The sequence below is a fragment of the Giraffa tippelskirchi genome, chromosome 1 (assembly GCF_054371585.1).
Source record: "Giraffa tippelskirchi isolate mGirTip1 chromosome 1, T2T-mGirTip1v1.2.pri, whole genome shotgun sequence".
Taxonomy (NCBI): Eukaryota; Metazoa; Chordata; class Mammalia; order Artiodactyla; family Giraffidae; genus Giraffa; species Giraffa tippelskirchi.
Window position 1 is genome coordinate 24,414,088 of NC_137275.1, and position 25,839 is coordinate 24,439,926.

The window sequence follows — 25,839 nt, forward strand, 5'->3', positions numbered from 1 at the left end:
CCCCCGGCTGCTCAGACCAAGAACCAAGTTTAAATGCAACAGCAGGACATAAACTCCTGCAGGAAAATGTCACAGGGCAAGCCTGGGGTCACAGGGCATTTCTTTTTTATTAATTCTCTCTCATCCCCCTTCCTCCATGCAAGGCAGCATTCGAGGACAGGCTTCAGGACATTTCTTCTGCTCCTTTTAAACCAAGTTTGGGAACCAGCTCCTGACTTCTGGGGGAAAGAATGCTCCCTCATTCTCTTGCCAGGGAGCCCCCAAGGGGGTGGTCTGTTTGGAAAGTATTTGCATGGGCTGCTGAATCCGTAGGTTTTATTTACAACTTTCTCTTGGATTCCCAGTGTTTTCATTTCTCCAAATGGAAAGAAAGAAAGAAAAGGAGTGTCTCACCTAAGGAGCTAATAAGCAGTTACCTCTGGAGAAAGAGACGGACAATAATGAGCCAACAGAGTGCATGGTGGTTTAAACAGCTGTCCTCTAGGCTCCAAGGAAAAACCCAACAATTTCCAGTACTTTTGTTATTGTGTTTGAAAGGAAAAAAAGGAAAACAAAGCAGAGAAAACACGGCTACAGCACTGCCTGCCTGCCTGCCATGCACGAGTTAATGGGAGGATTAAAAAGTCTCCAGCAAACATTCATAGTTCCTAAATCCCACATCTGTAGCTCCCTGCCAGTGTGCCAGTGAATCTGGAGAGCAGATGGCACTCTTCCTTTCACAGACCTGCGTCCCGAGGGGGCTGTGGCTGGGTCCCCAGTCAGTCAGCACAGTCCTGGCCACAAAATCGTCTAAGGCCAGATGAGCGTAAAGCAGCATAAAGAAGGAAACGACCGCAAAGAACCCAACCAGCTCTTCTCCTGCCGTTAATTTTTCTTTAATATAAAATGTAGTAAGGTACCCATCTTCCACTCAGATGCAAACCCTTCCTCCCATTACAGATCCCATTTATAGGCAGCTTCTTTATCAGGAACCTCTCAATATCCAACAGTGGCTATTCTGTCCCTGGTGGGTTCCCAAATGGGTCCACCAGAAACCCAGGGGTGGGAGATTCACTAAGGGTGCTCTTTACTCCCATGTCTTATTCATTTTGGGACCCCCAGATCCCAGCACAAAGTACCCTCTCAATAAATGTCTGTTGAACAAACAATGTCTCTTTTGCCCAGTGCTATTTAGATCGCAGGCCATGAACTATTTTTGAACTTAGCATCCTCTATTAGGCCATGGAATAACTGGAATCTGATGTTTTAAGGACTAATTCAGGTAATTTCATGTTGTTTTTTTAAAAAAGAGGAGATGTCACTACGACACACAATAAAATAACGTGTATCTTTTAAAGATCCAGCCCAAATAAACCTTGATATAATGTTTTTAGTTTATGCTTAATCTTCTTAGTTTATAGAAACTACACTTAAAACTGTGTATTTTTGAAGGTAATAGTTGAGTTAAATGCTTAGTTTGATTGAGACTACTTCTTCCTGGTGATTGTTTTCTAAGAATAAAGACTAGCGTCATAAAGATTTTGTTTCAGTCTCTTTTATAATCGGGTGTGAGACAAGCATCTACTGATATGTATCCAGGAATCATACTATTCATGAACAAACTTTGATCAGTCTCATTTTCTTCCTCATAGCATTTTTAAAAATATGGTTAAAGGGACTTTCCTGGTGGTCCAGTGGTTAAGACTTCACCTTCCAATGCAGGGGATGCAGGTTCAATCCCCAGTCAGGGTGCTAAGATCCCACATGCCTCACGGCCAAAAACAGAAAGTAGAAGCAACATTGTAATTAATTCAATAAAGGCTTAAAAATATATATATGGTTAAAAAAATCCTATAACATAAAACTTACTACTTCAAATCCATTTAAAAATGTTCAGGTAAGTACATCCATATTGTTGCAAAACAGACCCCCAGAACATTTTCATCTTGAGAATCTGAAACTAGGTAACTAGTAAGCAACAACTCTTTTCCCCACTCCTCCCACTCCTCCAGCCCTTGTAACTGCCATTCTACTTTTCTACAAATGTGACTACTTTAGATACCTCATACAAATGGAACCATAAAGTATTTCTGACTGGCTTATTTCACTTAGCATAATGTCCTCAAGGTTCATCCATGTTGCAGTCTGTGACAGCATTTCCTTCCTCTTAAAGGCTGAACAATATCCCAGTGTATGCACACATCTCATTTTGTTTATCCACTCAACCACCTGTGGACAACTGAGTTGCTTCCACTTCTTTGCTATTGTGAATAGTGTTGCTGCGAACATGGGTATAAAAATCTCCCTTCAAAACACTGCTTTCAATTCTTTGGATTCATACTCAGAGGTGGGACTGCTTGGTCATGATAGATTTTTAATTTTTTGAGGAAGCTCCACGCTGTTTCCTACAGCAGTTACACCATTTTGTAATCCCACCAACAGTGCACAGGGGTTCCAATTTCTTCACATCCTCAGCAACACTTGTTCTTTTATGGTTTTTGAGTGTAGCCATCCTAATGAGTGTGCTTTTGACTTGCATTTCTCTGTGGATTAGTGATGTGCAGTTTATTTTCATGTGCTTGTTGGCTATTTGGAGGAATGTCTATTCAAGTCCTTTGTGTAATCGAGCAATTTGATTTTTTGTGGTTGACTTTAGTTTCACCTTAGACTTCAGAACAGTCCTCTTTCGGCAGAGCTATAGTTCTAGTTAACCTTCTCTTCTTTCTAGCTTTGAATTAATGCGCCCAAACTAACCAATGCCCTTAGCCTCACCTTGACTCCTTGCTTCACTTTGGGAAGAGCTACAGGAGCAAAAGCAACTATACAAGGCTGCCCTTGGCAGTGAAGGAGGTAACTTAATACCCACTTCCTGACCATGCTGGCAGTTACTAGGCTGAGTTATTGAGAAGATGAACACAGAAAAAGAGAGAAACAACGACTCAGTGAAACATAATAAACATTAAAGAACTGGCCTAAAAAAACCACGAGAGATTAAATATATTACCATTAGTAATAACAGATTACAGTAGATAGTCCTACAATGCTGCATTAAAACTATATACAGACACGTGGTTCAGAGGAAACTCGCTTTGGAAATTCCTACTCATTAAGCTCCAAGTGAATAGGTCAAAGATCCTACTTCTAAAAATTATCCATTATATTTTTCTAAGGAGAAATGATTTTGAAGGCAATTAAAAAAAAAAAACAAAACTTTCTTGCTGCCTTCTAAGTGCCTACAATAATGATTTGTCTTGTTATGTGAAGCTGTTAGTGAATGCTCGTGCTTCCCCTAGTGCTTTATTCAGAGACCTGATCCTGTGGGTCACAGCCAGAAGAGATCAGCCACACCAGAGAGGACCCATTTGAGAAAGTCAGAGGATATGCTGGAGAAGAGCACGACCATCAACCATTCTGATGTAAACATATGAGAAGTCAACCACCGCCTCAACAGCACATGTTCAAAACCTATTCTGAATAGTATCATTCTCAGACAAAGTCATCTGTAGATAAAGAAGTTTCCCATAGCCTAGACAAACTGAAAAGGTGGCATGAGACACTATGAAACATCATAACATCTTAATTCAATTTCTAGCAGAGACGAACAGAAGCATTTAACTCCAGCAGCATTCGTGAGGCAGACAGCATCATAACTATAGACACATACCTGGAACCGGGGCCAGCCAAATGACACAGCTCCTTCTTGAGACCAAAGCCATTGTTTTCCCCCAAAAGCACATCCTTAAAACAGAAGAGAGGCACAGCGTTATTACCAACAAATGGGTGTTTAAATTTACCAAGGGGTGGAGGTATAAAGGAGATGGAACATCTATTGGTGGTCCACTCTTTATTGTCAGGCTCATGGCGGCATTGTTACATAGTAACCCATTTTATCCTCAAAGCCTCAGGAAGTACTGTTAACCCCACTGCACTGATGAGGACACAGGCCCAAGAGGTTAACTTTTCCAAGGTCACAAGTGGTAGAATCTCAGTCTATCTCACTGGGTGCCTCTCTTAACCAAGACATTTTCTAAACAAGAGAAGTCAGATAACAATTATCTTCAGAATTCAGAAACAACTGCTATACTTGAAGTATATATAAAGATGAAAATTAATTCAAAAGGCAAAGCTTTCAAAATAGCAACAGGGAAATACGGGAGATGACAAGAAAAGGAGAGTTTATTAAATTTAGCAAAATTCCAAGAATCAGATAGAAATCTGGCTTGTAATCGGGTTGATATACATTCTTTCTGGGAAAAACATCTCATCCACATGTCATATCAGTAACTCTGGGGATGCTTCAAGGGTAGTCCTTATTTGTTTCTGTTTTTAATATGGGTATATACTGGTTTCTGGTGGGTTATAGGTCAGTTATTGATAGTGTAAAATCAGTTCATATGTACAGGTTCCTGATGAAGACAATTATGTTGCTCCTGATAAAACTCTCAATTATTTATGATAACAGGAGTCAGGTAGAAAACAAGAAAATTAAATCCACAGGTAATCCATAAACTTAATTTCAGCATTTCCCCCTTCATTCTGTCCAAAGGGCTAATTGCTTTTCACCTCCTTTCTCTTTCTTTCCTGCCCCTTCCCCCAGTCAGTGGTAGAGGTACTAATAAGCAAGAAGAGCCAGAGGTGGGTGGGAGCAGGCCGAAAGAAGAATCAATCCTGAATATTATTAATAACCACAGTTTCCCCTTACTGGGCATTTACTATGTGCTAGACACTCTGCCAAGTTCCTTATGATCCTCAACTGACGTGCCTGGAGTCATGTCAGGCACCTGATATTTCCTCTGTAATTTAATCTATAACAATGGGGAGCAGGGCGGAAACTGCAGCTCAGAGAGGGTGAGTATAGTACCCACAATTAAGTAAGGAGCTGGGATTCAAACTGTGATTTCCTCAAAGCCTAAGGGTGATCTTTAGAATCTTAAGTTGAGTGGTAGCTGAGCTGGATGCAATAAGACATCGATGCTTTGAGAAAAAAGAATTCCATACGTCTCTGATTTGCTCAAGTATCACTAGAGGGACTGGGAATTCCTACTCTTCACAAAACCTTACAGGCCATTTATAACAAGCAAGGACCTACTGCACAGCACAGGAAATTCTGCTCAATATTCTATAATAACCTAAATAGGAAGTGAAGTGAAAGTTGCTCAGTCGTGTCTGACTCTTTGTGACCCCATGGACTGTAGCCTGACAGACTTCTCTGTCCACAGAATTCTGCAGGCAAGAATACTGGAGTGGGTAGTTGTTCTCTTCTCCAGGGGATCATCTCAACCCAGGGATCAAACCCAGGTCTCCCGCATTGCAGGCAGATTCTTGGAAGCCCAAGAAAACTGCCCGACCAAGGGATCGAACCCGGGTTTCCTGCATTGCAGGCAGATTCTTTACCAGCTGAGCTATCAGGGAAATAAATGGGAAGAGAACTTGAAAAAGAATAGGTCCATGTATATGTATAACCAAATCGCCTTGCTACACACATGAAATCAACACAACATTGTTAATCAACTATACTCCAATACAGAAAAAAAAAATGTACGCATTGTTCAATGAAAGAAAAACAAAACAAAACTCTTATGGTCTCTTTAAAGTCTTTCTCCATGCCACTCCCTCCCTGACAAGAATATTCAGCTTCACCAGTTGTTAACTGGAAAAGCCTCTAGGTCCCCTTAAAGCTAGTAATGTTCAAATATATACTTCCATTCTATTACTTCCTTTAAATTACAGTATGAGCTTGATGTTTATGAGGATATGCATAAAATAAAGGAACTGAGAGCCAGTAACAGACCACTGAGAAAAACTTCTACATCTGTCAATGGAAACACCATCTGGACTGAAGGGAAATTCCTTCCCAACCTAGCAGAAAACCCAAGGAGGATTCATTCCTGCTGCACATATTTGCTTTGATCGGGTATATATGCACTGTCAAAAACGACTTGAATTTCTGTAAACTGGTAAGCAGTATAAACTACTATGACAATTTAGGAAAAAGCAGTGGCTATGGGGGAAATACAGAGTAATACCAACACTCATTAAGTGTCTGGTTTTTTTTGTCTCTAACTTTGTTCGACTGACTTAGAAGTACACCAGTTCTTATTCTTTATTAGGCACACTACACTTAAAACTATAAACTTAAATCCTAGCATATTCCGATTCTCACTCTTACTTTGAGTTCTGAATTAAGATATCCTAATATCTCTATGACCAATAAAACATGAAGACAATATTCATCTACTTTGGAATATCAACTTCAAGTATCTGCTAAAATGAATTAGAAATTTAAAAAAATATTATTTAAGTAGTAGTAATTGACAAATGTTAAAATGAAATCAATTCACTGGCTCGTTTCCAGATATAAGACGTTCAACTCTCATCTCTCAGTCTTTGATACCAGGAGGCAGCACGGTATAGTGACTTAAAACCTCTGCAGTCAAGACAGTAGGGAGTCAAAACCTCACTTCCACCAGGTAGGGCAAATTTCTCAGCCTTTCTATGCCTTAGTTTCCTCATCTGTAATATGGGAATAACAACAATATCTCCTCCTTTGCATAGATGTAGGGTTAGTTTTATGCTTATAAAACACAGTACAGTGACTAGCACATAGTGTACATTTAATTAATAGTAGCTATTTGCAACTTTACATTTTGTGGAAAGTGATTGTTATTTATCCCCAAGCTTGAATGGGTACTTGTTGAGAAGTACTAAAAATGGTTGGCAAGCTGTATCCTACAGAATTGTTGAGACTATAATCCAACATTGTGGGGTTCCATGCAAATTTCCTCAGCAATGAAATGTCACATCTTCACATGGTGAATGTGCCACATACAAGAAATGAAGATCTCTGAAAACACAGTGAGAACCAGAGAAGACTCTACCTCAACATCTGGGGAAAAAAAAATACCCCACCAGAAATCTCATTTCTCCAAAAGATTTCTTTTTATAGCTTCTGCTATAGTTTAGATTTATGCATTGAATGGGTATAAATTTTCATCTCCAAGGCAAAAATGTTTGTATTTTTTCCAGCTGCTTTGCAGGGCCTACCTAATTTAAATCAGTTACGTTTTCTAAAGTGGCTTAGAAAACAGAAAGCAGCCAAGAATTTGATGGGCACTTTAGCCCCATCACTAATGTTCATTTGTTCTGCAATTACACTTTTCAAATTAAGAAGAATTAAAGGAGAGGGAACAAGAGGTGGTTTGTTCACAGATGACCACAGCTGGCTAAGGGGAGGCCCGGATCTGCTGAGTGTCTGAGCGGGTCTTAGGCTACAAGTGGTGGCAGCCTTCTGCAGCCATCATTTCAGACCCAAGAATGACCAAGTTTTATAAACAGAGAAATCAATTTCTGCGCTGACCTTGTTTTGGAAGCAGAAAACTATCCTCAACTAATGGCCCTTTGAAACAGAGCTGAATTCTGGTCCAAACCTTGCAAAATCCTGTGCTATTAGCATCTGGCTGGCAGGAGCAAGCAGCAGTTGTTTGGGAGGCTATTGACTGAGCTGGCACCAGAAATAGACTCCATATTTTCAGTTTAACTCAGGCAGACAGTTTAGTCTTTACAGGGTCACTTAATTTCTCAAAGTTCTCTAAAGCTGAGATAAGAAAAATCTTTATTTAACACCTTCACCAAAACTTAATGATAATGGTAAAAGTTCCTGGACTTTATTCAAATAAATAATAGTATCTTGAAATAATAACTACAATAATTATGTGGAGACTAGTTTTGTTTTTAACTAGTTTTACAACCAAGGCAGACAATGGATATATGAAGATGTAAGGGTCAGACCTTGCTAGGGAACAGGTCTTGGGGCAGAGAACGGAGCCCGGGGAACGGTGAGGCTGCTGACCAAGGGAATGCAGGAGGAAGCCTGAAAACAAGGTCTTGGTGTAACTGCCATCTGAGGGGTGATAACCTATGTTAAGAATCTGTAGGGACAAAGCAGCAGTATGTCAAGTTGAAATATTCCATTCCCCCCAACCACATTCTTCCCTACTTTCTAAATATGGCACTCGTTTTATTAAAGAGAACATAAATAATGTTGTATATTTAGCTGTCTTTCTATAAAGTTTTTCAAATAATAGCCAAGAATTGGGATTTAATCGGGATCATTTTTCTATACTGCTTATGTTTGAGCTCAATTTCCCAGTTTATCAGGCTCGAGAAATATTTGGAAGGGAAGGCAAAATAACATTTGGAACCATCCAACCACTTCCCCAGGACAGAATAGTGACACGTAGTGGGGAATAAACAACAGAAGATGACTTGGTTTTCACCTAAACATCCCTATTTTCTTTAGAACATGGGGAGAGAAATGAAAATGCTCGCTCTATGTAGCAAGCCTCTGAAGCCCATCAAACTAGCCGAAATGGCGTGCTACATATATGGACTGTTTTTACTTAGCTCCCCCATCAGGGATCAAAACCATGCCCCCTGCAGTGGAAGCATGGAGTCTTAACCACTCACTGGACCACCAGAGAGGACCCAGACATTATGGATTGTTAAAGTGTTTTTAGAGGTAGGATAAGCACTGGAAATTAGCTCTGTTCATCATTCCAAGGGGAGAAAAACAGCTATTGGAGGCTTATGGAGGATTGCTTCTATAGATTCTGTGTGCATCTGTGTGGGGGTGGGGGTGGTTTATATTGGGGAGAAAATATTTCTTACGAGAAAGAGTCTGGACGGGAGTGGTATTTTCCCTTAGAAGCAGTGCAGCAAACAGATCTCTCAGGCAGTGATGGCTAACTGTGAAGCTGTTTCCTCCAACTTATAATGCCTCCAGGCACAACCTTCAACCCTTTGTCAACATTTTGCCCATCCTTTACCACCTGGTTCAAATCCCTTCTCTTTCAAGAGATGCTCTCTGAGATCCCCTCAATTAGAACTAATCAGTGTCCCTCCCATAGCATGTTATTTATGATCACTCCCAAAGCACTCACCATTTGTGTTATCTGTATATAAGTACATATTCTTTGCTCAATTGTAACACCCAGAAAGGCATGACTTTTCCTTTATGTTTCCTTCAAAGCTATAATGCAGTCCTGTTCATAAAACATAGGCTCTACAAATGCTTGCTGAATCACTGCACTCTCTGCTGGAGAAAAGAGACTCTCTGAAGGGCCAGCAGAGGGGTGTTCTCCCCTTGTGGTAACATATATGTGACTTCCTGAGCTGCAGTGTAAGTAGAGCGTGAAGAGGGGCTTAAGAACTAGGGAAACTAAGAGTCCTGGGAGTCAGAGTGCTTGGACTTTATTCCCAGCTCTCCTAAAATTACCAGGGGAGTGTTCCTCATGATCTAGCCATAGTTTGCAGCCTTTATGAGAAAAATCCTTTAATGTGAGAATTTGAAAGTCTGACATTCTCCTACCTTGCCAAGATAGCATAAAGAGACAGAGATATGAATTTGATATGAATAATGTGGGTTCCCTGGTGGCTCAGACGGTTCAATCCCTGGGTTGGGGAGATCCCCTGGAGGAGGGCATGGCAACCCACTGCTGTTCTTGCCTGGAGAATTCCCATGAACAGAGGAGCCTGGTGGGCTACAGTCCATAGGGCTGCAGAGAGTCAGACACGACTGAGCAACTAAGCACAGCACAGCACATGGATAATATACTCCACTATACAGGATTATTTTGAGGATTAATGAGATAATAAATGTAAAAGTGGGGCTTCCCAAGTGGCGCTAGTGGTAAAGAATCTGCCTGCCAGTGCAGGAGGTACCAGAGATGTGGGTTCGATCCCTGGGTCGGAAAGATACCCTGGAGAAAGAAATGGCAACCCTCTCCAGTATTTTTGCCTGGAAAATCCCATGAACAGAGGACCCTGGTGGGCTACAGTCCATGGGGTTGCAAAGAGTCGGACATGACTATGCATGTACCCACAGCTAAATGTAAAAGCATTCTTAGTTGAGGGCCTGGAACTCAATAACAAACAGTGATCAAAGTCAATAACAATACCTATTTTGTTAACGCAAAAATTCAATAGAAACAAGAGGGCACGAAGATAAAAATCTTTAAAATACGAAGACACAGCTTCCATTGCATGAACTTAAAAGAAAAAAAGAAAAGAAGCAAAACAAAAAACATGAAAGAAAAAAAGATAATCCTTAACTTTTCCTAATCTAATTCTTACACTGAGAAGTGGATGACACTAAAGTGTAGTTTTTACATATATATGCTGCAGTCCATGGGCTCACAAAGAGTTGGACATGACTGAGCAACTGAACAACAAATGTAAGATGCACATACTATATATACATATGTGTGTATATTTATTATATACAGTTGTCTTCCAGTGCTGTGCTCAGTCACCTTTGACTCTTTTCGGCTACAGGATCCCCTGGGATAGATAAGAAAATCTGCCTGATGCTATGTAAAATGGCATAATATTTGCATATAACCTACTTATAATGCAAATACTATATAAGTTGCTGATGTGCTGGCAAATTCAAGTTTTGCTTTTTGGAACTCTGGAATTTCCCCGAATATTTTCCATTCCAGTACAAAGCCAGAAATGAGGCCTACTGTGTGTATATATGTATCTATAGATACACATATATAGATATCTATATTGATATATGTTTCTACATAAAACACAACTGCATAGAAACCTATGAACATTTCTGTAAGGACCTCAGATCAGATACGGGCACTGAGAAAGACATCCCCTTATGAAAACAAATGCTACTCTCTTGCACGCTAAAGAAAAACAAAGGGGGAGAGAGAGGTTAGAGGAGTCGCATTAAGGGTTTGGAGACAGAAGCGGTAGTGCTAGGATCCGCTGGCTGCACGTACCTGGCGCTTGTCTGCAGTGGGAGATGACCGAGACCTCATGTGGACAGGGACGGCCTTGACATCCGAGCGCTCCAGCAGGTCCTCGGCCGACATGGACTTCGCGGCCCTCCCAGCCGTGGCCCCCCACAGGGAAGGCTCCCCTGGGGTCCCGTTCAGTCTCTGGGGGCCTTTTGATCCACTGTTAGCTCCATCCAGCAGTTCTCTCTGCGCTGGGTCCCCACGGCGCCTTTCCCCAAGGTGGCGGCCGCCAGCAAAGGAGCTGCTGCGATCTCGGGGGGCCCTCTGGGTCTCCCCAGCACTCCCCACCGCAGTAGCTGGCAGGAGGGCGATCTCCCTGCGGGGCAGCAGGCTGGGTTCCCGAAGCGAGCAGAGACTGGAAGCCGCGGCGAGGCCCGGGCCCTCTGGCTGGAGGTAGGTGCTCTGGGCGCGCTCCAGCAGCCGCCCGGGCTCCTGAAGGCCACAACCAGCGCCCGCGGGGCGCTTGCCGGTCTTGCGCTGAATGTAGTCAGCCAGTGCGCTCTGCTGGAACTGCTTCAGCTCGGGCCCCGACAGACTGAGGGTCGAGCAGGCCCTGCCGTCTCGCTCGAAGATGCGGCGCCGGTCAGTCACCGAGCTCTCCGCGAAGTGCGACCCCTTCCTCTGCGGCCCAGGGTGCTCGGGCTCGGGCTCCTCCGAGACCCCCACCTCGTGCATCTTCTCGGGCTCCGAGTACGAGCGCTTCTTCTGCTCGGGGGTCAAATGCCGGCGCGGCCCCCTCCGGGTGGCGGGGGGCGCGAGCCGGGCCGGGTCCCCCTCGGCCGGGGTCACGCTGTGCCGCTCGCGCGGGGTGTGCGGGGAGGCGGAAATCGGCGCCTCCGGGCTCCGCAGCCCGACGTGGGCCGAGGCGGGTCGCAGGCGCCAGGGCCTGGAGGCCACGGGCGTCCCGGGCTCGAGGTCTCGGCGTCGGAAGGACGTGGCCCCCAGGACGCGGGACTGCGCGTCCTTGATGCTGTTCCGGTAGGCGCGGCTGAAGGGGGCGTCCTGCACGGGCGACTCGGGCGTGCGGGGCCTGTCGTCTGACCACATGGCCTCCTTCGCGGCCTCGCTGAAGAGCTGGAAGGTGCTCTGGCTGCGAAGCAGACGGGCGTCCCGCCTCGGGGGCTCCCCGCCCCGGAGTGGGGTACTCCGGCCACCCTCCGCAGCCCGCCTCGGCTGTTGACCACACGGCTGCCAGGAAACCTCTTCTGACTTTGGCTCCCCGTTTTTGAAGTGCTGTTCTCCATTGCCTAGGGGTTCAGTGGGTTCGGAAAAATGTATACGGGCTTTAGTCTCCTCCGAGTCATTCCCCAAAGTATTGGAAGCTGGGAGTGTCCTTTGCGGCCTGTAGTTATAGCCGTAAGAAGACCCGCCCGCACTCGGGGGTCTCTGGCCAGCCTGCTCTCGCTGCTCGATCTTGGAAACCTTCTCCAGCACGGAGCAGTGGGGCTTCCCATACTGAAAGCCCTGCAGAGCCGAGGTGCTGCTGGAACTCAGCCTCCTCCGGCCCAGACTGGAGGTCTCCTGTGGGGATGCGGAGGGTGGCTCTTCATATGTTGGGTCTGAACTGTGGAAAGAGGCCACGGTTCTCCCCTCGGGCCTTGGATAGGACACTGACCTGTCCAGCTGGCCCTTGTGATCAGCAACAGTAGTCCTTCCAGACTCTTCTCCCTTGGTATTGACTATGCAGGTGGGTGAGCCTTCCAGGTAGACTTCCTGGGCTGCTCCTCCAAGATCCAGGCTGCTTTGCCTTCTTAGACTCTCAGGAATGTTCTGGAGGGAGGAAAAGGCAGCTGCAGTCTTGCCGAAGCTGCCTGGCACACTCTGGCCCAGGCTGCCTCTGTGCAGCCTCCCCTGGAGGTTGGCATTGTGGTCTTCATGGGAATCCCCCTCCCAAGGCTCTGAGGGCAGGAAGGATCTCTTGTCTTCACCCACTTGCCAGGCCTGAGCCTGAAGGGATTGGAGGCTGTGGTAATTAGAGTATTTGTTGCCCTGGGTGCTCTTTCTCTCACTGGGATGTGGGCTGTGGCCTTGGAGAGGTGTGAGAAGTCTCTTCAGGGAGGTCTCCTCCTCGATCTCAGGCACTGAAGGAAAATGGACCTTGTAGGGGGCACACTTGGCTGAAGTTTCAGGTCTCCTCTCTACTAGGGACACTGAGTCCCGTTCTAGGGGCTGGCAGAAGGCAAAGCCAGGCCTGTTAGATCCGTTTTGGTTCCCATTCTCATCAAGGGCAGCCATTCTGTCGCACGCTCCCTGAGGAGGTGTGTACCCACCCTCCTTGGCCAGGGCAGGGTAGAGGGTACCATTTCCACTCACGGAAGGCCGGGGCACCTGGGCGAAGTGTGGCTCCAGGGAAGGTACCGGGTAGATGCCAGTTGGCAGCAGAGGTTGGCCGGGCTGGGCCTTCTGGGTGTAATTGTGCTTGGGCTTCACTGGGGGGCTGTTTTCTGGGCTCTTCTCTAGCACAGTATGCAGCTGTTCCTCTATGAAGGGAGATTTCAGGGTGCTTGCAGAGTTTGCTGGAGGCCGGCAGAACCGTTTCTGATCTAGGCTAGACCAGGAGCCAGGCCGCTCTCGCTGCCGGAAGGCTGCGTAACTGTCACTCCGAGCTGGGGGCAGGGGCGCACCCACTTTAGGAGGCAGGTTGTCCACAGTGGTCTCTAAGGAACTGGGGCACTGCTGGCTCCAGGAAGAGGGTGGCGCGCCTTTGCCCCGAGGAACATTATGGAATTTATCGTAGCCCTGACCATCAGTCGAGGCTCGGGTCTCCCTACCTTGGAGAAGCAGGCCTGAAGAGTTCACCTCATACTCTGCTGAGACCCCCCTCCGGGGGTCATAGACCGTCTTAACATAGCGAATGTCTGCCTGCCTCATCCCTTCTAGGAGGCCACCTCGAGCAGAAGTGGTGTCCATGGAGCCCGAACGCTCACGGCCAGAGACGCCAGGGGGTGGATACTCGAGAATGCTGGAACTGGTGGAGAAGGAGCTGTAAGCTGAATCTCTCTTGCTGTGGAGGTGGCTGAGCTGGTCAATGCTGCTGGTGGACTTGGCCGGGGAGAGAAGGTGGCAGGGTGGGTATCCCCCGCCAGGCTCCAGGCTCTCCATGCTCCCCTGGGAGCTGCACCGGTCGGGGCTCTGCCTCAGATACGCATGGTCATAGCTGGAGAGGTCACTGGTGGAGGAGCTGGAAGAAAGGGAGGCAGGGCAGTCAGCGGTGAGACTTGATCGTTCAGTTGGCTTCCAGGCACAGGACTAGCTTATAAATGGACTGTTGTGCAAGATGTTTGGTTTCTGGAAGGGTGGGTGAAAGGGCCATATTTGGGCCTTGCTCGGCCTCCCTACATGTCGTCACTAGGAGTAACTGCCCAATACTGTAATCTACGTGTCTCTAATTAATCACCCAGGCTCGCCAGGGGAGAAGTGGGGAGCAGGAGGACACCATGTGGGACTTTGGGCTCAGACAACACGATGATGTACTGTGCTTTGTGCCAGAAGTGACATTCTGCACGTGCCCCAAAAAATGAGAGAGGTGGGCGAGGAAAGCGGAGGGTGAGATGAGTTAGAGGGACAGAGACTGACATTTTGTGTCTCTTCGGGCATCTGTGGGAAGAAGGGGAAAGCTTAGTAAGAGACCAGGCACGTGGATGGGTGAGGGAGACTGTGCACATGTCCACGGTTTTAGTTAATATCTTTCCTTTTTATGGAGTTGAAGGGCTACTCCTTGGCAATCTTCCTGGAATTTCCACTGTACAAGAGACAATTTGTTTGTGGTAAGAAAGCCAAACACAAAACTGAATGAGAGAATTCTGAGAAAAATTGAGAGCTAGAAAAAGTGGATGAGAGAGGAGAGGCAGGCTGGATAAGAAGTCTTAATCACAGGAGGCTCTCAGGTGCTGGGAGACCATCACCCCTGGATGACTTCCCACAGTCTGGACAAAGCCTCATGCGCTGGATAGTAAGACTTTCTCCTTCACTAACTCCTCCAAAAAGTTGCCATAAAACAGAATTACTTATAGCTAACTTTAATTATAAACCCCAAATATACTTCACCCAGCATGGTGGGTAAGAGAGAATAGAGACATAGGAAGGAATAAGTAGGTCAAAAATCAAACAGCAGTCTCAATAGTTCAAACATCTATGATTCACTATTCTCTAAAGAGGGCTTCCCTGATGGCTCAGTGGTAAAGAAACTGCCTGCAATGCAGAAGACACAGGTTCGATCCCTGGGTCAGGAAGATTCCGTGGAGGAGGAAATGGCAACCACTCCAGTATCCTTGCCTGGAAAATCCCATGGACAGAAAAGTATGGTGGGCTACAGTCCATAAGGTCACAAAAAGAATAAAGAAGAACGAAGAGTTCTTGCCTGAGGTTTTTCATTTTCAAATGAATAGGCATTTAAACACTATTGAAATCCATGGAGCTATTATTGTATTTCTAGATCTCATGTAAGTAAATATGGTGTCTTAATGGCTGAGTAGGTGCTAATGCTTTGCTGGCTGTCTCCAGAGTATACAGGAAGAGACTAGAAGGATCATATTCTGAGTCAAAACTGGAGCTGAATTCAAGGAAAAGAAGACTACATTTTCAGCAATTCTCCCCCAGAATAATATTTCTCTATCAGGGCAAGTACACTTACTGAATGGAACATCTTACTTTGGCAGGGACAGGTATAAATTCAAGGAGGAAGGAAGGGTTAATCCCAACCAGATTAGGGAAGCCAGTCCTGGCACTCCATGTCATGGCATATGTCACTGCCAGCATTTACCCCCCCACCCCCAAATGAAGAGGATGTGCTGAAAATGCACCTGACGTGACTGAGGATAATCCCCTATGACCCACTTGTGCTCCTGTTTATCTCCTCTAACAGAAGACTCAGAGTTAATACCTCGAGGGGACCTGGAAGCAGTAGATCCCACAAGGGCTGTTTTTGCTCACCAATTCCATGCAGGTGGTAGACACTACTTAATCCTCCTTCCCACTGCTAAGAATTTTAGCAGTCTTTTACTAAAAGGATAATCCAGATCTAATTTAGGAACATGTGGGAAAAAAAAATCAAAGTGAATAAACTGATGGGTTAACTGAAATACTACTGAATGGGAAGAAATGCCATCGCAAAATACAGATGGATCTAGAAACTGAAATACTACTGAATGGGAGGAAATGAACTCACTGGTAAACATATCTCGAGCCAAGCAGAGCAAGGGTAGAGTGGGTTCCATCCTGCAGCCAAAGAACACTTAACCCACCAATCCTCAGACAGAATGCATCCCGTGAGGACCATTCTTACTCTTCACTGCTACTCAGGGAGGGTTCTGTCTTCCCAAATTCTCATTTCCAAGCTGACTGGGGACTAAGACTCAGGGACCTGTGCCATGCCATGGAGTGCCCTGACATCACCCTCTAGGAACAAGTTCTTCTACCACATTCTGGAAGCAGTCATTCTGATCACCCCTGCTATTCCTGCTTCCAAGATGGCAGCTGACAGATGGCTGACAAGAACCTGACATGCAGGTCTTCAATCCTGCAGCAGTTCCAGCCCACACAGAGACATCCTTCCTCTCAAGATGAGTGCGTCGAGCATGTCGGAGTTCTCACTGTGGTCTGATGACTTCTCTACCCTCGTTTTCCATCGCTCTCCCCCTTGCTCACTGCACTCTGGCATAATGGCCGCTGATGGCATCTCAAACCCATGAAATATGTTCCCACATCAGGGTCTCAGGGCCTTGGTACTCACTGTTCCCACTGTAAGGAATGCTCTTCACCTGGCTCACTCCCTTCCTTTATTCGTGACTGCATCAGAGAAGACTTCCTGCCACTCACTATCTTAAAAGTACCTCTTCTCTCCTTATTTCTTGCTACTCTGCTTTATTATCTTCACAGCACTTACCACTATTTGACATTACATCACCTCTGTTTAAAAGTATTTTCTAAATACTTTAAACACAACAAAGAGCACAAAACAATTATACGAAAACATTTCCTAAAGTATACTCCCAGAACATTAATTCCTTAGATGATACAATATGTCTGGAAAATACTGGGCTAGATAATGTAAATAATTGTAATTTAAGACTGCTGAGTCCTTAATGAATTTGTTCATGTGATATTCTTCAAGGCAAATATACTAAGCAGTGCTTTTTTTTTTTTTTTTTAATGTGGACCACTTTTACAGTCTTTATTGAATTTGTTACAGTATTGTTTCTGTTTTGTATTTTGATTTTTTGGCCACAAGGCATGTGGGATATTAGTTCTCTGACCAGGGGGTTAAACCCACACTCCTGCACTGGCAGGCAAAGTCTTAACCACTGGACCACCAGGGAAGTCCCAAGCAGTGTTTTCTGAACTTACATGACCCTAGAAAGTTTTCCCCAAGGAGCATCTAATGGATTATTATTCCATGGAACATACTGGGGGAAACAATAAATACTATTTTTTGATGTCTTGCTCAGTCTTGTATTCTCAATAAATAGAAATTATCTGAGACATAGCTGGTATTCTATACATATTTGTTAAAGGAATGAATCAATGAGCATGTACTCATTCTTTCGTATTCTGATGGTGTTATTTCAGCCTCTCAGGAGGGGACCAGACTACAGGAATTTTTTCAAGGTTTCTTCTACTGTGTACTTTAGAAGTCCTAATACTTTAGGACCATCATGAGATTTCTGTAGGACAGCAGAAAGACAGTGACAAGGATCTGAGAGAAAGCAGCTGGAACACAATTTCAGTGAAATTCAAGATCTGAGCCAGTTTGCAGGCAGTGAAAATTACATATCTTCTGTCTCTTTGAACGTCTCTCTCCCTCTCTCCTCACTCCTGCCCCTCCCCATCCCTTGAGTTCCCTCTCCTTTTCCTGCTTCTTAATGAGAACCAGATCCACATATTTAGGACTGAGGCTGTGTGAAGGCTGTCACAGGGATGCTGCCCACCAGACCACTAGATGCCACTGTGCCCCTCAGAAACGTACCAGGAGAGCTTCTCCAGCTACAGCTGCCAAAGGGCAGCCCCTATGAGCAGAACTCAGAGCTGCGACCCTGAGGCATGGAATGAACAGACCACAGGATGCTTTGAGCTGGGGTAGAAGAAACTCCACCACGCATGTGTCATTTTGGAGTAACCCAAGCTTTCCTTTCGCCTCTTGTACTCCACCCAGAGCTTTTGTGTTGCTAGTCATTGTCTCAGGGAAGGCTGCTCCAAAGCTTGCATTAGAGGGCAGAGTGGTAGGTACGGTGCAGGCTCCATCTGCCTAAACCCCTCTGGAGGTTGGGATGAGGAAGAAACAGCAGTTGGAAAAGCAGAGCCTGTAGAATATTGCACTTCTGATGTCAACACTGCCACTCTCCTGGGGCTTCTGGGAGCTCACCATAGTTACTGTGGGCAGGGATTCTAGGCACCAATTGCAGTAGTCTTATTTCTGCCTTCAGCCCAGTGTTTATTTAGGGCACAGTATGACTTCAGATTTAGGGCCTCCTAAAGGTTAATGGGCTTCCCTGCTGGCTCAGTGGTAAATAATCTGCCTGCAGTGCAGGAGACCTGGGTTTGATCCTTGGGTTGGGAAGATCCCTTGGAGAAGGGAATGGCTACCCACTCCAGCGTTCTTGCCTGGAGAATTCTATGGACAGGAGCCTGACAGGCTCCAACATGGGGTCTGACATGCAGTCACAAACCGCTGGACACAACTTAGCTACTGAACGTTAACAAAGGTTAGTGGTTAGGAGGGGTACCCTATTAATACACTCCTGCATTTTATAAATGTGTACTGGTTCATGCCATTAACCTAGTTCATTACTATGTTTCACTGTGTCTCTGACAAGTTTTCAGTCTTAATTATTATAATTACTTTTCATAATTACTGAGTGCTCACTATGTTCCAGGAACTACACTAAGTGTCTTACATATGTTACTTTGTTTAATCCTCACTAGGATCCAATGAGATATATATTATTAATTTCATTTTACAGACAAAGAAACCAAGATCAAAGAGGTTAAATGCTTTACTCAAGTTTATGCAGTAGGTAATGAAATTAAGATTGAAACCAAGGTCTGATTTATAAGCCCAGGTACCTCACCATCTGGTGTCTCTTCACATTGTTGGGCCCCTGCATCTAACCTTCTAAAAGCCTGTAACACGGCCATGCCCACAGAGCAAAAGCACTGTGCATGCATGGCACGTGGGCCCTGCTGGGGCTGTGTTTCTGGAGCACACAGGGCTCAGATGGTGAAATTTTTGCAGGGTTATGGGGAGGGCCGTGGGCAAGGGAGAGGAGTGTCTGTAACAAGGAGGGCAACCAAAAAGTATCCTAACAGGCCATGCCCACCAGTCAGAGCTCTAGGATTTATTTGGCCTTTGATCTGAGCAGACGTGGGTCGTGGAGGTTCTGAGTCTTGGCCTCGCCAAATGCATAGCCACCATCTGTTTTGTTATGAAATCCTTCCAGCAACATCCTCCCCTCCTTGATACTGACCAGAACTTGCATCTCATTTGTATGTGGGACCCACGTTACCTTAACCCTCCTATATCCCCCTGTGTGTGTGCCTGATCACTAAGTTGTGTCCGACTCTTCATGACCCCATGGACTGTAGCCTACCAAACTCCCCTGTCCGTAGAATTATCCAGGCAAGAATACTGGAGTGGGTTGCCATTTCCTTCTGCAGGGGATCTTCCCACCCCAGGAACTGAATCCACGTGTCCTGTATCTCCTGCATTGGCAGGCAGATTCTTTACCACTGCCACCACCTGGGAAGCCCTCCTGCCTCCCTACTATAACCTATATCCAAGTACTTCTAAAAAGTGGTAAGCTACAGGGCCTGCCTCTCTGGCATCAGAAGATGGACTCCAATTTGCATGGCTCCAGGTCTGCAGTAAATGCAGAGGTGTCCTGACTTCATTCTTTTAATATGTCTGGTGGGGGGTGGGGGGGCAGGTCAAGCTTGGCTCCCGTCTCCTCAGTCCCCTTCAATTGTGTCAGGTCTGATTACTATAATAAATCCCTTCTCCTGCATCACTCGTGATGGCTCTGCTTTTTCCTGACTGGACCTTGACTGCTGGAGCGATAAGACGAGCAGAGGAAAGATGACTCATATAGCTAGTATAGAGGAAGTATATGACGTTACAGGCAATGGCTTTGAAACCTGGGTTGGATTTGATTCATGACTCAGATACTGAGCAGATGTTTGAGCCTGGACAAACCCATCTCTCCAGCTTCAATGTCCTGTCCTATGAAATGGAGTCAAGAAGACTATATCTTTTTCAAGGGTCCATACGAAGGACCACATGAGATGATGTACACACTGAACAGTCCTCAGTATGTTAACTGCTTTGATTGGAGCTAAGTTGGATAACTGGCTTTAACAGAGAGAGAAAAACCAAGTGGGAAGTTCAAATACTGAATAAAACCATTCAGATAAAAAAAGGATGTGAAGCATCAAGGGAGGGAGCCGTCAGTTTTTCTGCTATAGTGCTATAATGTGTAATTGAGAAATGTCTGCGGATCAATAAACCCCATAAATATCTCAAATAGCTAGTCAGTGTTCAAAATAACCCTGGCCTCTCTCCACGCCAGTCTAGCCCAGAAGGTGATGACTCATATGCGCATCAGGGCTTTTAAGAGGATGCGGAGAGTGGGTAGAGAGACTTAATACTTGGGGTGAGTAAAAGAAAACAATCCTTTCCGGGAACAGGGCATTTGAAAGCAAACCCCACCCCCACCCCCGGGTCTCAGCTGTGCTCACTTACCTGGAATGGTAGCTCTGGGGCCAAGGCGTGCCAATCGTGCCCTGAGATATCTGCATCATGCTGGCATCGGGTTGGTTCTCCCCAAGTTTGGTCGAGTGCCAAGAGTGAGGCCGGCCTGCAGGTTCAGTGCGTCTGGGGACACAGCACAGGACCCCTGCGTTAGGAGCAGTCTCCGCTGGTCTCTTCACCAGCGAGATTTATGGACTCGGAAGCAGAGACTGCTGTATCTCAGAGATGGAACACAGTCGAGTAAATACTGGAAAACAGATCTTACTGTTCATTTCTCTTATTAACCATTGTCTTTTTTTTTCTACTTTATTATTACTTTTATTTTCCTTTTCCTTTTGACATGATTTCAGTTACATACAAATATTGCAAACTTAAAGAATTCCTGCATAAACCCTTGTGCACTGTTGAGAGTGCAAACTGGTGCAGCCACTATGGAAAACAGTATGGCGTTTCCTTAAAAAAATTTAAAATAGAGCTACGACAGGATCCAGTAGTCCCACAACTGGGTATTTATCCAAAGAAACTGAAATCAGGATCTTAAAGGGGTATCTGTACTCCCATGTTCACTGCAGCATTACTCACAATAGCCAGGATATGCCCTAAATACACACAGAACTGACAAAGCTGAAGGGAAAAAGTGGGTGTTCTTCAGACTGCAAGGCTGAAGGTTGAATTTGGTAGGGAGGATTACACTATTGGACAAGTTCAGAGTCAGAGAGTGGCTGAACTTGATTTTCGGCAAAAAAAGTGAGATGTCTACCATTGACTTCAGGGATTTCTAGACTGAAATCTCAATGGCGAGAAGAGAGGAGGTGCCCTGAAGTAGCATGGAGCTACCCAGGCTTAATATCACCTCCTTCAGGAAGGAGCAGACAGACACCTTGCTGAAAGTTCTGAATCAGACTCTGAAGTAGGAAAGGAGGCTGTGCAGAGAACAATGAAGATCAACGGAGCTGTCTCATCCAGATTGAGTGAAAAAAAAAAATTCTCTTTGTGCTTTTGAAGACAACAGAAGGCTCTCTTTTAAATCAGGGGTCCCAAACCCCCGAGCCATGGACTGGTTACTGGTCTGTGACCTGTTAGGAGCCAGGCCACATGGCAGGTGGTGAGTGGCATGTGAACAAGCAATGCTTCACCTGTGTTTACAGCTGCTCCCCACTGCTTGCATTACAGTCTGATTCTGCATTATGGTGAGCTGTGTAATTATTTCACTATATATCACAATGGAATAGTCATAGAAATAAAGTACACAATAAATGTAATGTGCTGGAATCATCCTGAAACCAACCCCTACCCCCAATTATTTGGGGGAAAAACTGTCTTCCACAAAACTGGTCCCTGGTGCCAAAAGGGTTGGGTACTGCTATTTTCAATGTAAGCTGTCCAGATTTCTCTTCAATTTCCTTCCCTTTCATTCAAGGCGCATCCATAGACACTTGCTACATGGCAGCCACTATGCTGGCACTCAGGATACAAAGTATCATTAGACCCAAATAGTTCACAGAGTAGTAAAAGAGAAGCCAAGCAGACCACTGTAATACACTGAGATGGGGTCCATAATAGAGATCTGTACAAGGTGCTCGGTGAACTCAGAAGAGGGAGTCACTGGGGGTTTCACATTTAACTAAGCCATGAAAGATTTCTCCAGGTGGAAGGGGATGGGAAACGGAAGGGAAGCACATCCAGGTAGAAGAAACAGCATGGCAGATGCATGAAAATACAGAAGAACATGGTGCAAACAGCTTACATAAGTGGAGACTAGATGATTAGTGAGGGGAAGGCAGCAGATGAATATGAAGAGGTAGGAGGATCCAGATCTTAACCGGCCTCAGTAACAGGCAACAGACAGTATCCTATGGTTTCAGGAAGATACTGCCAATAATGAAAATAAATTTGAGAGAGAGAAGATTGGAGGCTGTTGGACTGGCCAAGGTAAGAGATTAAATAAAGACCCAGCACTAAGGCAGGAGCAGTGAACTTGAACAGATGACAGATCTAATGCCCAGCCTGGTGAGCACCTGGATGTGGCTGGCGCAGAAGACTATATATAGCCCAGGAGGAAGGATGGCCTGTATGTTTGTAGCCTGAGCTAGAATGGTGATATTACTCACCTATATAAAGAACTGTGAGGTGAGGGGTGGGAACAAGTAGGAAGGAGGGAGACAGAGTGGAGTGTGCAATGTAAGGTGCCTGGGGGGTTGCAGTGGGGGACAGGAGGCAGTGGCTCCACAGGACTGGAGTCTGGGCTAAAGATAGAAATTGAGGAGTCACGAAACACATGGCGTTTGAGAAAAGATTAGCTGCTTGGGCAGAGCGCCTAGGAGACCAAAAGGAAGTCCTTTAAAGATGGGTCTCTGAGAACTGTCCCAATTTTGGGGTGGAAGGGGGCTGGAGGGGGCTATCAAGAGGCTTCCAGAGGAGCAGGAGGAAAACCAGGAGGGTATGGGAGTTTCACAGAATCCTCCAGGGAGACGGTGGGGAGAGAACAAGGACAAGGAACTGCCAACCATTCCAACTGCTACAGGGAGGTTAGTCTGATGCCGGTACCTGCAAGTACACTTGATTTGATGGCTGATAAGTCTCTGCGATGGAATGACAGGGAAGAGGCCTGAGTAGGATCAGGTAAGAGGTGAGGGAGAGAGAAAACCGAGATAGCAAGGGGAGATAATTCTTTCAAGAACTTGGCTCTAAAGGAGATAAAGAGGGTGGTAGCTAGAAGGCTGGGGCTTCCTTAGTGGCTCAGGGTCAATGCAAGAGACATGGGTTCGATCCCTGGTTGGGAAGATCCCCTGGAGAAGGGAAAGGCTACTCATTCCAGGATTCTTGCCTGGAGAATCCCATGGACACAGGACCCTGGCAGGCTACAGTCCATGAGTTACAAAGGGTCAGATGCGACTGAACAGAACAGCTAGAAGGCTAGAGCGGGCCGGGGAGTGAAAAGGATTTGTTCTTGCTGTTTTATTTTAAATGATGAGACGTACGAGCAAGTCTATATGAGACGGGAATGGATGCATGTGCAGCTGAAGACAGGCTGCCACTCCTTAAGATTCATGAGGAAATAGGAAAGGATAGCATTCCAGAGCACACGAAGGGCATGAAGTACATGAAAGGCATGACTTCGTGTGGAAGAAAAGCCAGATCCACTGGGATGAGAAAGGAGGAGGTAAGGTGGTGGTGCTCAGATGAAAAGGGGTGGGAGGTCAGCTGAAAGGACTTAACTTCACACCCATTGTCCTCTAGAGGGACGAGTGAGAGGCTCGATGTGGTGGGTGGGGATCAAGCGGCATGACAGGTAAGGACTGAAGTGTTGAAACTGAACTAATGATATTGAAAAGATTTAATAACTAAGATATGTTCTCTGCTCTTAAGCTTACATTCTGGTGGGGGGACCAAATGCAGTATTTCTCTAATAAATAATAAACTATAGAGAAATAATTCTTACAGTAAAGATAAAGTGCCCAAGACTTGCAATGCCAAGACAGGACACTCAACTTGGGAAGATGCTTCTCCAGAGTAGACTGCAGAGGTTGACTGTTTGCCTTGGATTAGGGGTGGAAGTTTCCCTTGTGGCTCAGCTGGTAAAGAATCCGCCTGTAGTGCGGGAGACCTGGGTTCGATCCCTGAGTTGGGAAGATCCCCTGGAGAAGGGAAAAGCTACCCACTCCAGTATTCTGACCTGGAGAATTCTATGGACTGTATAGTCCATAGGGTCACAAAGAGTTGGACACGACTGATCAACTTTCACTTTCAGGGGTGGAAGTGTGTGTGTGGGGTGTGTAGATTTCATCACAGGTATAACACATTAAGAATAGAATGCTTGTGAAACAAACAAATCAATAGGTCTTGAAAAACACAGCCCTTTCCTTTGGATGCAGAACATATGTTGGGAGGTTTCACAAATAAATCTTTGTTTTACAATAGTCTTCCAAAATATGCAATTTAGAGATGACATGAGGAAAAAGAACAATGAAAAAGATGACCAAAATACAGCCCACCAACATTCAGAGTCTGAATAAAGAGCAATTTGGTAACATTCAGCAAGATAATTTTTAAGTAACATATTCATCAAAAGACTGAAACACAACCTAAATGCTCATCAACAGCAGACCAGTTAAGTCAGTGTGGTACCTCCATACAATGGAATATGTATGTTGCCATTAAAAGAACTGAGTAGTTCTATACATGTTGACTTGGAAATATCTCCAAAATATACGGTAAAAGGACAAAATTAAGACACAAAACTGTACATATAGTACACTGCTGAACATGGGGGGAAACATATTTCTGTTTATTAATGTAAAGAATATTTCTGGAAGAATATTTGAGAAACTAGAACCAATCAATGACTGCCTCTAGGGAGAAACATTTATTTTTCAGGTATTTCCTTTTGTAACTTTTGAATTGTATACCATGTACATGTGTTACCTATTAAAAAGCCAAGTATTAAAAACTCATTTTTAAAATAAAATTCACTGTATCTGGAGATAACCAAAAAAGTCAAACAGCTGTTTATTGACCTTTTCAATGATGCAAGTAATTTAATAAGCATTCCTAAAGATCACAGCATGCTTTGCCTTTTAGGATCACTTTGATCTTAAAGAAGATAAGGAAATCTTTTCCTAAAGCACATTACATCATGAGCATATCAATAAGAGTCAGAGGGCCATTTAATTTTAAAATTGAGCAAACTAAGTTTTGTGTGTGGGTGTAATTCAAACAAAGCCCTTGTGTTACATTCCTGACCACAAACAAGGAAGCTTCATTGCGTGGGATGGGTAGGCTGATGAAACTGGAACTAGCAAGTGACATAATGTCCTTCTTAGATGCTTTTGTCCTAACACACAGAGAGATTTAAATGCAAAGCATGTTTTGCAGAAATTTACAATACATTAGTTTGTATCTTTCGAGCAGTATTCACTGATCTCCTACTAGTGCCTTCTACCTTGCTGTGATTGTGGTTTTCGTTCAATTTAATTCAGACTTAAATTGAAGAAAGTAGGGAAAACCACGAGGCCATTCAGGTATGACCTAAACCAAATCCCTTATGATTATACAGTGGAAGTGACAAATAGATTCAAAGGATAGAGATAGATCTGATAGAGTGCCTGAAGAACTATGGACAGAGATTTGTAACACCGTACAGGAGGCAGTGACCAAAACTATCCCAAAGAAAAAGAAATGCAAGAAATGCAAAGAGGTTGTCTGAGGAGGCCTTACAAATAGCTGAGAAAAGAAGAGAAGTGAAAGGCAAAGGAGCAAGGGAAAGAAATACCCAACTGAATGCAGAATTCCAAAGAACAGCAAGGA

The 25,839-nt window shown here is 45.0% G+C and overlaps 1 protein-coding gene across 4 annotated transcripts in view; it reads right to left on the reverse strand.

Moving 5' to 3' along the window:
- The window catches only part of SHROOM3 (shroom family member 3), a 322,301-nt gene that overhangs the window by 20,489 nt on the left and 275,973 nt on the right, over positions 1-25,839 (reverse strand). For all 4 annotated transcript variants that reach the window (XM_081584642.1, XM_081584663.1, XM_081584652.1 and 1 more), the window contains 3 exons: positions 20,524-20,655; positions 10,773-13,971; positions 3,644-3,717 (listed from right to left, as the gene is read on the reverse strand). In XM_081584642.1, the coding sequence (XP_081440768.1) occupies positions 3,644-3,717; positions 10,773-13,971; positions 20,524-20,582 (3,332 nt within the window). In that variant the 5' untranslated portion in view covers positions 20,583-20,655. The remainder of the gene's footprint in view (positions 1-3,643; positions 3,718-10,772; positions 13,972-20,523; positions 20,656-25,839) is intronic.